The sequence below is a fragment of the Balaenoptera acutorostrata genome, chromosome 6, assembly GCF_949987535.1.
Source record: "Balaenoptera acutorostrata chromosome 6, mBalAcu1.1, whole genome shotgun sequence".
NCBI classification, from domain to species: Eukaryota; Metazoa; Chordata; class Mammalia; order Artiodactyla; family Balaenopteridae; genus Balaenoptera; species Balaenoptera acutorostrata.
The window spans coordinates 91508266-91521689 of NC_080069.1; the positions used below are offsets into that span (position 1 = coordinate 91508266).

The following is a 13424-nucleotide window of genomic DNA, read 5'->3' on the forward strand; positions in this document are numbered from 1 at the left end:
GAAGAGTTTGAGAAGGATAGGTGTTAGCTCTTCTCTAAATGTTTGATAGAATTTGCCTGTGAAGCCATCTGGTCCTGGGCTTTTTTTTGGAAGATTTTTAATCAGAGTTTCAATTTCATTGCTTGTGATTGGTCTGTTTATATTTTCTATTTCTTCCTGATTCAGTCTTGGGAGGTTGTGCTTTTCTAAGAATGTGTCCATTTCTTCCAGTTTGTCCATTTTATTGGCATATAGTTGCTTGTAGTAATCTCTCCTGATCCTTTGTATTTCTGCAGTGTCAGTTGTTACTTCTTCTTTTTCATTTCTAATTCTATTTATTTGAGTCTTCTCCCTTTTTTTCTTGATGAGTCTGGCTAGTGGTTTATCATTTTTGTTTATCTTCTCAAAGAACCAGCTTTTAGTTGTATTGATCTTAGCTATTGTTTCCTTCATTTCTTTTTCATTTATTTCTGATCTGATCTTTATGATTTCTTTCCTTCTGCTAAGTTTGGGGAGTTTTTTGTTCTTCTTTCTCTAATTGTTTTAGGTGTAAGGTTAGGTTGTTTATTTGAGATGTTTCTTGTTTCTTGAGGTAGGATTGTATTGCTATAAACTTCCCTGTTAGAACTGCTTTTGCTACATCCCATAGGTTTTGGGTCGTCGTGTTTTCATTGTCATTTGTTTCTAGGTATTTTTTGATTTCCTCTTTGATTTCTTCAGTGATCTCTTGGTTATTTAGTAGTGTATTGTTTAGCCTCCATGTGTTTGTATTTTTTACAGATTTTTTCCTGTAATTGATATCTAGTCTCATAGTGTTGTGGTCAGAAAAGATAGCTGATATGATTTCAATATTCTTAAATTTACCAAGGCTTGATTTGTGACCCAAGATATGATCTATCCTGGAGAATGTTCCATGAGCACTTGAGAAGAAAGTGTATTCTGTTGTGTTCGGATGGAATGTCCTATAAATATCAATTAAGTCCATCTTGTTTAATGTAACATTTAAGGCTTGTGTTTCCATATTTATTTTCATTTTGGATGATCTGTCCATTGAAAGTGGGGTGTTAAAGTCCCCTACTATGATTGCGTTACTGTCGATTTCCCCTTTTATGGCTGTTAGCATTTGCCTTATGTATTGAGGTGCTCCTATGTTGGGTGCATAAATATTTACAATTGTTATATCTTCTTCTTGGACTGATCCCTTGATCATTATGTAGTGTCCTTCTTTGTCTCTTTTAATAGTCTTTATTTTAAAGTCTATTTTGCCTGATATGAGAATTGCTACTGCAGCTTTCTTTTGATTTCCATTTGCATGGAATATCTTTTTCCGTCCCCTCACTTTCAGTCTGTATGTGTCCCTAGGTCTGAAGTGGGTCCCTTGTAGACAGCATATATACAGGTCTTGTTTTTGTATCCATTCAGCCAGTCTATGTCTTTTGGTTGGAGCGTTTAATCCATTTACATTTAAGGTGGTTATCGATATGTGTGTTCCTATTACCATTTTCTTAATTACTTTGGGTTTGTTATTGTAGGTCCTTTCCTTCTCTTGTGTTTCCTGCCTAGAGAACTTCCTTTAGGATTTGTTGTAAAGCTGGTTTGGTGGTGCTGAATTCTTTTAGCTTTTGCTTGTCTGTAAAGGTTTTAATTTCTCTGTCGAATCTGAATGAGATTCTTGCTGGGTTGAGTAATCTTGGTTGTAGGTTTTTCTCTTTCATCACTTTAAATATGTCCTGCCACTCCCTTCTGGTTTGCAGAGTTTCTGCTGAAAGATCAGCTGTTAACCTTATGGAGATTCCCTTGTATGTTATTTGTTGTTTTTCCCTTGCTGCTTTTAATATTTTTTCTTTGTATTTACTTTTAGATAGTTTGATTAATATGTGCCTTGGCGTGTTTCTCCTTGGATTTATCCTGTATGGGACTCTCTGTGCTTCCTGGACTTGATTGACTATTTCCTTTCCCATATTAGGGAAGTTTTCAACTATAATCTCTTCAAATATTTTCTCAGTCCCTTTTTTTTTTCTCTTCTTCTTCTGGGACCCCTATAATTCGAATGTTGTTGTGTTTAATGTTCTCCCAGAGGTCTCTGAGACTGTCCTCAATTCTTTAAATTTTTTTTTCTTTATTCTGCTCTGCAGTAGTTATTTCCACTATTTTATCTTCCAGGTCACTTATCCGTTCTTCTGCCTCAGTTATTCTGCTATTGATTCCTTCTGGAGAATTTTTAATTTCATTTATTGTGTTGTTCATCATTGTTTGCTCCTTAGTTCTTCTAGGTCCTTGTTAAACATTTCTTGTATTTTCTCCATTCTATTTCCAAGATTTGGGATCATCTTTACTATCATTATTCTGAATTCTTTTTCAGATAGACTGCCTATTTCCTCTTCATTTGTTTGGTCTAGTTGGTTTTTACCTTGCTCCTTCATCTGCTGTGTGTTTTTCTGTCTTCTCATTTTGCTTAACTTACTGTGTTTGGGGTCTCCTTTTCGCAGGCTGCAGGTTCGTAGTTCCTGTTGTTTTTGGTGTTTGCCCCCAGTGGGTAAGGTTTGTTCAGTGGGTTGTGTAGGCTTCCTGGTGGAGGGGACTGGTGCCTGTGTTCTGGTGGATGAGGCTGGATCTTGTATTTCTGGTGGGCAGGACCGCATCTGGTGGTGTGTTTTGGGGTATCTGTGAACTTAGTATGACTTTAGGCAGCCTCTCTGCTAATGGGAGGGGTTGTGTTACTCTCTGGCTAGTTGTTTGGCATAGGGCGTCCAGCACTGTAGCTTGCTGGTCGTTGAGTGGAGCTGGGTCTTAGCGTTGAGATGGAGATCTCTGAGAGAGCTTTTGCCATTTGATATTACATGGGACCAGGAGGTCTCTGGTGGACCAATGTCCTGAACTTGGCTCTCCCACCTCAGAGGCTCAGGCCTGACACCCGTCTGGAGCACCAAGACCCTGTCAGCCACACGGAAGATCCGCAGTGGGTCATAAAATGATATAACTCAGGAACAGCCAGATGAAAGGGATGCATAGGGCAAGGCACGGGGAATGGGAGCAGCCTTCCCATGACTTCTCCAGGCGCACCACTCTCCCAGCACCTCCACGTGTTCACCAACCCAGAAGCTCCTCTGGGGGCTTTTTATCCAAAGCACAGAATCCCTCATCCTGTTTTTTCTATCCTGAGTTCCTCTTAGGACTCACTCTCTGTGGGTGACTACAGTGGGTTGCAACTTAAGCCTTTGTATAATTGGATGATGAGTGACACCCTTTGTTCTTTTCTTTGTTCACCCAATTATTTTTATTTTATTACAACAAAATGTTATTATAATTATATAATATGTATAAAAATATAACTGTGTTACAATTAGAAATTTGCTGATTGAATATACTTTTAACTCTCAAATTTTTTTTTTTTTTTTATAAGTCTAGTTAACATCCATCACCACACAGCTACATTTTTTTTTTTCCTTGTGATGAGAGCTTTTTTTTTTTTTTTTTTTTAATTTATTTATTTATTTTTATATTTATGGCTGTGTTGGGTCTTCGTTTCTGTGCCAGGGCTTTCTCTAGTTGCGGCAAGCGGGGGCCACTCTTCATCGCGGTGCGCGGGCCTCTCACTGTCGCGGCATCTCTTGTTGCGGAGCACAGGCTCCAGACGCGCAGGCTCAGTAGTTGTGGCTCACGGGCCTAGTCTCTCCGCGGCATGTGGGATCTTCCCAGACCAGGTCTCGAACCCGTGTCCCCTGCATTGGCAGGCGGATTCTCAACCACTGCGCCACCTGGGAAGCCCCTTAACTCTCAAATTTTGATGCAAAGGGCACATCACACCTTGGCTCATTCTGTAGCTTGCTTTTTACCAGAAGAGAAGCAATAAAAGCTTGAGCAAAGAAACCATCAGCATTATGGTAAAACAGTGAGAGTGGTTGTGTTTTCTGAACCAAGAGTTGACCATAGCATTAAACAGTTAAAGAAATTTGTCATATTTAGGAAAGAAGCTGAGAAAAGAAGAGGAGGAACCTGCTGTCCTCCCCATACGACTGCCGTCCTGTGGAATGTGGTAGAACTTTATCTTATCTCTTATCATTAGTACTTTCTGCTGTTTTACTTCACTCGACTTTACTACTTGCCTAGGTGGAGACAAACTTTTTAACTTCTTGAGGGTAAGTCTACTTCTTTAGACAGAGGTGAGAAGCAAAGGGAAGGAAGCAGTGCTCTGTGAAGATCATGTTCTGCGGCCTTCAGGAAAGCCCTCTGGCCAGCTCTGCCAGAGACTCACTGTGCAGCTTTGGTCAGGTCACTCTAGGCCTTGGGATCTTCATCTAGACAATGAGGACTCTGTTGCCCAAGGTCACTTTCAGGTCTAATGTTCTCTGAACTTCTGTCCAGCATCAAGTCCTGACTGTGCCATCTTTTGATTTTTCCAGGAGTGGAAGCAGCACCCTCAGCACAGGCATTTCTGGAGCTGAGGTTTCCAGCAGCATGAAGACCTCTGTGTCTACAGAAATGTCAGCGAGCTGAGACTTTAGAGAGCTTGCCTTTATCTATCTGTTGAGTGGTTTTAAAAAACAATTTTGAAAGATTGGAGGCTGACTGGAAGTAAAATTATAGCTTTTATAGTCAGACAATCCAGCTTTAATATTATAGCTTCTGTTAAGTAAAGCTGGGGCATTTCTAAGTTTGCTTGCTTTTGCCCCAGAACTTCTTATTCAAACGAGATGCCATGCAGAAAAGCACATGTGCAGAACAGCTAAAAACACAGTTGTTCCTTTGTTTCCCACCCCCATCAGGGGCTCCTCAGAAAGTTACAGGTCCTAGAGCTAGTCCAAATGGCCATTTGTATAGACGGAGAAACTGAGTCCAGAGATAGGAAGTGACTTATCCAAGAGAGTCAGAGTTAAGTCAGATTCTGACTTTTTCCCCTAAATTCTGGCCCAGTTCTCATATCCTCTGCCAAGTTTCACAACTTAAAATCTTCTTTGACTGTTTGTTTAATTATTTTTAATATTATAATGCAAAACAAAGCAGCCCCCTTTTTTTTTACATTTTAAGAGGGAAAAATAGAGCAGAACCCCTATCCCCACCCTTTTATTCCTTTGAGACATCCTTGCTTTTCCTGTTTCTCTTCTTTGGGAGTTCTTAATGCGTCTGTCAATTGATGTTATTTTTAAAGATAATAATTTCATAGCAGTTGCCCCAACACTTCTCTTGTCTCTCAGAATCCGTGCCGGGTCATTAAAGGAGCCCTAATGTGTGTTGCAGGAGTGTGGTGCTGACTGTGCCAAGTTCCAGAAGAGTGAGCTGGAGTATAAGTTTAATCGGAAAGCCTTGGAGAGGCCATATACTTCGAAGCATTCCTGGGGGAAGACGTACGGGGAGCACAAACGCCACCTGGAATTCAGCCACGCCCAGTACAAGGAGCTGCAGAAATACGCCGAGGAGGTTGGCATCTTCTTCACTGCCTCCGGCATGGATGAGGTGAGCCCTCCGCCACGCTGTTATTTGCCATTTTAGCAGACCTAGGGGACTTCAGGTAGCCCTGTGGCTTTGGCTTAGAGCCAGCTCCAGCCCTTGCTCACTTTAGACTTTTTTGTGCTTTCTGGACCTTGAGCTCCCCATAGCATTAACAAGATAAATGCCCAACTAAACAGGAGGCCAGGGGGATCAGAGGCCCAGTGACACAGAGAAACATAGTTTTCAAAGCAGGCTGTCTCTGGGGGTAGGGGCCAGCCACCGTGGAACCCCAGAGTCCCTCAAGCCTGTGGGAGATGCCCCACTGGGCCAGTTTTCTCCCAGTGGAAAGTGGCCTGGACTCAGGAAACCTCAGTTCTGACTGGAGTCCTCCCCTTGCTGAGTGGCCGTGGCTTATCTGGGTGAGGTGGCATTGCATCATTCAGAAGGGAGTGGCACACAGGATGGCCATGCTGACATACTGGAAGAGTCCAGCTGGTGCCAGGTCTTGGGTCCCATCTGCTCTGTGACCTGCCTCAAGACTCCTTTACGTGCTCTTTTTTCGAATATAAAATATTTTTTTAATTATAAAAATAATACAATGTCACAGAAAGTTTAGAAAACAGAAAAAAGGGAGAAAAACTGACCCATAATCTCTATATGGCAGCTCTTTTTTTTTTTTTTAATCAATTAGTTAATTTATTTATTTTTGGCTGCGTTGGGTCTTCGTTGCTGCATGCGGGCTTTCTCTAGTTGCGGCGAGTGGGGGCTACTCTTGTTGCGGTGTGCGGGCTTCACATTGTGGTGGCTTCTCTTGTTGCGGTGCACTGGCTCTAGGCACGTGGGCTTCAGTAGCTGTGGCACATGGGCTCAGTAGTTGTGGCTCGTGGGCTCTAGAGCGCAGGCTCAGTAGTTGTGGCGCACGGGCTTAATTGCTCCGTGGCATGTGGGGTATTCCCGGACCAGGGCTGGAACCCATGTCCCCTGCATTGGCAGGCAGTTTCTTAACCACTGCGCCACCAGGGAAGTCCCTGGCAGCTCTTTTTATGTATTTCCTCCTGAAGTTGTTTTATATGCCTATTTTATTGCCTAGTTGTTATATTTGTGACTGTTTAGTTCCGTGCATGCTTTTCCCAGTTAACATTATCCACAGCTTTTACCCATATCTTGTTATTTTTTTTCCCAGCTTTACTGAGATATAATTGACATGTAACTCTCCATATCTTGTGCTGAAAGTTATTAATGGTGGTGCAGTATTTCTTTTGAGGATTTATAATGTATGTAACTGTTTCTTTATGTTTGAACATGAGGTTATGTTTTTACTTTCAGTTTTTTGTGCTTATAAATAATGCTGAGATGACCATCTTCTTTCTGTGTTTTGAATTGTTTCCTTAGGATAGCTTTGCAGAAATGGATCATTAGATGAAACAACATTTTAAAGGCTCTTGAAACACTTAGGATTCTTTTAGTCAACTAGAATATTTGAAGGGAGCCCAGTTCCTTTTCTAGGCCTCTGACCTTTTGTGTCACTATTCCAACCCTAAAATATGTCTGTAAATTGAGTCAAAAGAAACATAACTCTAGCCTAAACCATTGGTGGTTTAAAAAAGGGGGGGAAGCAGAGAACCTAGGTGTCTGGGAAACTTGACAAGTCCAGGCTTCAGTTCCGTAGCCTGCTTACAGTAATATAACTTATCCCTACTATGCCCCATTTTGCAGATGAAGAAATGGAGACTGAGAGGGGCCAGGAAGTTTGTACAGTGTCACACAGCTGGGAAATGGGACTTGAGGGCAGATCTGATGCCTAGTGCAGTGTGCTTTCTGCGGTCCCTCAGCTGCCACCTGGCCGTCCGTCCGGGTGCGTGTGGCTTCCCAAAGCTCAGGAGAGCCTTTGGGCTTCACCCCTGCTCTTCACCACTCTCGATGTTGGTGGCTGGAGAGTCTTTGGGCCCAAGAGATGCCCTGGGGAAAAGGGGACATATTTTAAGGAAAACCTATCTAAAGTGGTTACTGGGCATTTTTCTGATCCCATCTTAAATAGTACCTCCTCAGGAAATTCTTCCTGTGCCCCTGCTTGGTTCAGGCCCCTCCTTCTGTTGTGTTCTCCTGGTTTTCTTTTTTTAAAAATTTATGTATTTATTTATTTATTTTTGGCTGCATTGGGTCTTCATTGCTGCATGCGGGCTTTCTCTAGCTGCGGTGAGCAGGGGCTACTCTTCGTTCTCATTGCGGTGGCTTCTCTTGTTGCAGAGCACGGGCTCTCGGTGCACGGGCTTCAGTAGTTGTGGCTCGCAGGCTCCAGAGTACAGGCTCAGTAGTTGCGGCGCACGGACTTAGTTGCTCCGCAGCATGTGGGATCTTCCCGGACCAGGGCTCGAACCCGTGTCCCCTGCATTGGCTGGCAGACTCCCAACCACTGCACCACCAGGGAAGTCCTGTCTCCCGGTTTTCTTTACTTCTGTAATTACCGCTAACTATTGCTCCTTTCCACCAGGCTGTTAACCCCACAGCATCCCCAGTGCCTGGCACGTAGTAGGTGCCCAGGAGATGTTTGTTGAGTGAATAAGTAAATAAGTGAGCCAAACAAAAGAGAGGGTTGATGGCTTTTATCAGGTCCTTAAAGGATCTGTAAATCAAAAATGTTAGGCAAAAAAGATTGTGGGCTTTGGGATCTGAAAGACTTGGGTGTTTTTTCTGGTCTTGCCATTAACTAGCTGAGTAATTGAACTTAAGACTCTTCAACGTTTCTTGAGTGTTTATGATCTGCCAGGTTCTGTGCTAGGTATTTTAAATGTAGCAGCTCATTTACTCCTCTTAACAACCCCTTGAGATAGGACAGTTATTATTCCCACTTTACAGATGAGGGTGCTAGAGCACGGAGCGGGTTAGCTGTCAGTAGCTGTTGATCAGCAGAGGCTGATTCCAACCTAGGCGGCTCCAGAGCCTGCCCTCCTGACCATACTCTTCTTGCATCTCTCGGGCCTGTTTCCTCATAGGTAAAGGGCAAGGGGGTGGATTAAAAATACCCAGAAGTGGACTTCCCTGGTGGCGCAGTGGTTAAGAATCCGCCTGCCAATGCAGGGGACATGGGTTCGAGCCTTGGTCTGGGAAGATCCCACATGCCGCGGAGCAACTAAGCCCATGCGCCACAACTACTGAGCCTGCGCTCTAGAACCCGCGAGCCACAACTACTGAGCCTACATGCCACAACTACTGAAGCCCACGCACCTAGAGCCCGTGCTCCGCAACAAGAGAAGCCACCACAATGAGAAGCCCGTGCACCGCAACAAAGCGTAGCCCCCGCTCGCCGCAACTAGAGAAAGCCCGCATGCACCAACAAAGACCCAACACAGCCAAAAATAAATAAATAATAAATTTATTTTAAAAATAAATAAATAAAAATAAAAATACCCAGGAGGTAGGCTTGACCTGAGGAGCATGGACACCACCATGAACCCAGGTCCTGGCACGGTGTTGACCCATAGTCCATGCTTAGGAAATAGCTTGATAGGAAGAAGGTCATGCGCAAGAAATGACAGTTTTCATTCCGTGCTCGTTTCGTGTACTGTGGGTTCAGAACCTTTGGGAATTGCTCTTTGGTAACTGCCTGTAGGACTCATTCACTCAGGGACAGCTAAATCCTAGTCCTTGGAGAGGGCTGGTTTGAGTTCAAGAAACTACTGATTGTTCTTGGGTCAAATGTGAATAGACATAAAATTCCTGGGTGAAACTTTTGATCTGACCGACTTGGTAACGAGTCAGTAATGAGGCAGATTTGTTTTTTTGTTTTTTTGTTTTTAATTTTTGGCTGCACCTCTCGGCATGCGGGATCTTAGTTCCCCAACCAGGGATCAAACCCGTGCCCCATGAAGTGGAAGCACAGAGTCTTAACCACTGGACTACCAGGGAAGTCCCTAGAGGTTCATTTTGAGGCAGATTAGTTTTTGCAGGGCCCATAAACAGGCTCTGGAGAGAATTTCCAAGGAAGTGTACAGAAGTATTTTGGATCCCTAGTACTGTCTTTGGAATAAGCATTCAGGCATACCTCGAAGATATTGCGGGTTCAATTCCAGACCACCTCAATAAAGTGAATATCTCAATAGAGCAAGTCAAACGAATTTTTTGGTTTCCCAGTGTTTAATTAACAGCTTTATTGACATACTATACAGTTCACTCAATTAAATTGTATAATTCAGTGGTTTTTAGTATATTCACAGAGTTGTGCGACCATCACCACAATCAATTTTAGAACATTTTTATCACCCCAAGAGGAAGAACTATACCCATTAGCAGTCATTGCTCAATTCCCTCAATTCTCCCAACCCTAGGCAACCTCTAATCTCCTGTCTATCTCTATAGTTTTGCCTATTTTGGGCATTGCATGTAAATAGAATCAGACAATTTGTGGTCCTTTGTGTCTGGCTTCTTTCACATGGTAACATTTTTTCAAGGTTCATCTATGTGGTAGCATGTGTCAGTATTTCATTCCTTTTTGTTGCTGAATACCATTCAATTTTATGGATAGACTACATTTTATTTATCCACCTCTCAGTTGATGGACATTTGGATTGTTTCCACTTTTTGGCTACTATGAATAGTATGAGCAATGCTGTCACAAACATCCATGTACATGTTTTATATGAACATATTTTCATTACTCTTGGGTGTTTATACAGTAACTCATGTTTAATGTTTTTTGAGAAACTGCCAGACTGTTTTTCAAAGTGGCTGCACCATTTTACATTCCCACCAGCAATGTATGAGGGTTCCAATTTCTCTACATCCTCACCAACATTTGTTATTACATGTCTTTCTGATTCTAGACATCCTAGTGAGTGTGAAGTGATATCTTATTGTGGTTTTGACTTGCATTTATCTGATGGCTAATGATGTTGAGCATCTTTTCATATGCATATTGGCCATTTGTGTGTCTTATTTGGAGGAATATCTATTCAGATCCTTTGCCAGTTTTTAAATTTTTATTATTATTTATTTATTTATCTTTACATATTTATCTTTACATATTCCTGATACAAGTCCCTAATCAGAAACATGATTTGCAAAAAATTTTCCCATTCTGTGGGGTATCTTTTCATTTCTTGATGGTGTCCTTTGAAACACGAACATCTTTAATTTTGATTATGTCCATTTTTTTAGTTTTTTCTTTTATGCCTGTCTATTCTTGTAATTTAAACATTTCTCAGTTTTAAACCACAATGTGATATCACTGCACAACTATCAGTATGGCTAAAGGCTAAAATAAAAAGTGATGGGACTTCCCTGGTGGCACAGTGGACAGGAGTCCACCTGCTAATGCAGGGGACACGGGTTCCATCTCTGGTCCAGGAAGATCCCACATGCCGTGGAACAACTAAGCCCGCACGCCACAACTACTGAAGCCCGCGTGCGCCTAGAGCCAGTGCTCTACAGCAAGAGAAGCCACTGCAAGCAGAAGCCAGAGCACCGCAACCAAGAGTAGCCCCTGCTCGCCACAACTAGAGAAAGCCCGCACGCAGCAACGAAGACCCAACATAACCAAAAATAAATAAAATTAAATCTTAAAAAATAAAAAAGTGATGATAACCCAAATTGTGGCAAGGATGCAGAGAAAATGGACCTCTCATGCATTGCTGGTGGGAATGTAGAACGGTACGTTCTAGAAAATTCTTTTTTTAAAAACAACTTTATCAAGATATAATTCACATACCGTACAATTCACCCACTTGAAGTGTACTGGTAGTTTCTTATAAAACTAGACATGTGCTCATCATGTGACCCACCAGTTGTCATTTGGTAATTTATCCCCAAAGAAATGAAAACCTATGTTCACCCAAAAATCTGTATATGAGTGTCCATAGCAACTTTATTCATGGTAGCCCCAAACTAGAGCCCAAACTTTCTTTAGGGGGTGAATCATTAAATAAACTGTAGTGTATCCACACCACGGAATACTACTCAGCAATAAAAAGGAGTGAAAACTGATAGCTGCCACAGCTTGGATGGATCTCAGGGATATTATGCTGAGTGAAAAAGCTTCTCTCAGAAGGTTGCATACCGTATGGCTCTGCTTATTTAACATTCTTGGAATAACAGAATTATAGAGCTGGAGAGCAGATTAGTGGTTGTCGGGAGTTAGGGAGGGGAGGGGTTGGAGGTTGATGTGGCTATAGAGGGGTAACATGAAGGGAGCCTTGTAGTGGTGGCATAACTCTGTATCAGACTGTGGTGGTGGTCCACGTGAGTCTGGGCATGTGGTAAAATTGCAGAGAATTAGATACAAGCACACTCAGATGGGTACATGTGAAAATGGTGAAATCTGAATGAAATCGGTGGACTCTTATCAACGTTACCCTCCCAGTTGTGATATTACACTGTAGTTTTGCAAGATGTTACCATTGGGGGGAACTGTGTAAAGTGTACATAGGTTCTTTCTGTATTATTTCTTATAGCTGCATGTGAAGCTATAATTATCTCAAAATAAAAAGTTTAAAATCTAAAAAAAAAAAAATCCTCAGTTTAAAAAAAAATTTTTTTTTTTTTTTGGTTGCGTTGGGTCTTCATTGCTGCACGTGGGCTTCTCATTGCGGTGGCTTCTCCTGTTGCAGAGCACGGGCTCTAGGTGCACAGGCTTCAGTAGTTGTGGCTCATGGGTCTAGAGCGCAGGCTCCATAGTTGTGGCGCATGGGCTTAGTTGCTTCACAGCATGTGGGATCTTCCCGGACCAGGGCTCGAACCCGTGTCCCCTGCATTGGCAGGCGGGTTCTTAACCACTGCACCACCAGGAAAGTCCCTTAAAATATTTTAATTCAGTAAATATGAATAGGTAGAACCTGCATAAACAGAAACTCAATAGAGTCCTCAGTACTAAGAGTGCTGTCTAGCGCAGACTCTGGCTGGATGGGCCCGTGCTTAAGTGTACAGACTCCGGGGTCACATTCTGAGTTTGAATATGGTTTTGCCTATCATTCCTGGTGAGTCCAGGTGGAGGTAATTTACCTTCTTTGTGCTTCTGTTTCTTCAGCTGAACCCACCTCGTAGGGTTGTCATGAGGATTAAACGTGATCACCCGTGTAAAGCGCAGCACACAGCCAGCGCTCAGCGATGTTAGTTACAGTTCAGGAAACAGCCTGGGCTGAGGATCAGGACATCCGGGTCCTTGCCCTGCTCTGCTCTGAGTTCATCGCAGTGTGAGCTTGGAAGAGTCCCTTCCCTGCTCTGGGCCTCCATTTCCTTTTGTGTGTGAACAAGCTGCTATCCAAAGGCTCTCCCTGCTCTATTGTCCTGAGCCAGCATAGAATCAGAGATAGTGTCACTAAGGTGACTTGGATCTGGGATGAGAACTTTCCTGTTCAGTCCACGTTTCCAGGCACCGGAGCTCCTGGATGTGGACTCTGAAGGGGGTGCATCTCCTTGCATCTGCTCAGGAAGTCACTTCTTTAGGTCTTTCCCTCTCCGGTGGCTTCGAGGTGGGAATCAGGAGCAGGCGGGAGAAGGAGAGGAGCCTGGCTGGGTGTTGGTGGCTGGGGCTGACTCTCCGCAGGTACCCTCTTGGTTTCCCAGGAAGCACTTCTCTTTGGTGTATAAACGCGTGCTCTGCGGCCACCGTCTGAGTTCAGGTCCTGGTACTAGCGCTTGCTTGGTGGGCTTGGGCTGGTCATGTAGCCTCTTAGAGCCACACGTGTCCAATCTGTAAAAATGGGGTAATCAAGATGCCCACCCCAGAGGCTGCGATGAGGACCCAGTGAGGTGAGTCTAGGGGGTGCAAGATCTGCACCCACTGAATGACAGCTGTTCTGTTGCTTAAAACCCTTTTCTCTGCTTCACACTAACGGGGCAGGGAGGCTCCCCTCTCCTAAGAATGCTGTTTGTCCCCCACTGGTCTCCTGACTGACCTGGGCATAGGCAGGAAGGAGAAATGCGTTCTTAAGAGCCTTTGCAAGAGTTAATTTGCTTTGCCGGCCAGGTCCCTTTGCCGAACCAGCAAGTCCTGTCTACCCGGCTGTTGGAGGTGGGTTGGT

The 13424-nt window shown here is 43.4% G+C and overlaps 1 protein-coding gene across 1 annotated transcript in view; it reads left to right on the forward strand.

Annotated features, from left to right (window-relative positions):
* Positions 1 to 13424, forward strand: part of NANS (N-acetylneuraminate synthase) — a 29937-nt gene that overhangs the window by 5905 nt on the left and 10608 nt on the right. Inside the window, exon 2 of the mRNA XM_057548838.1 lies at positions 5218 to 5433. Within this exon, the coding sequence (XP_057404821.1) occupies positions 5218 to 5433 (216 nt within the window). The remainder of the gene's footprint in view (positions 1 to 5217; positions 5434 to 13424) is intronic.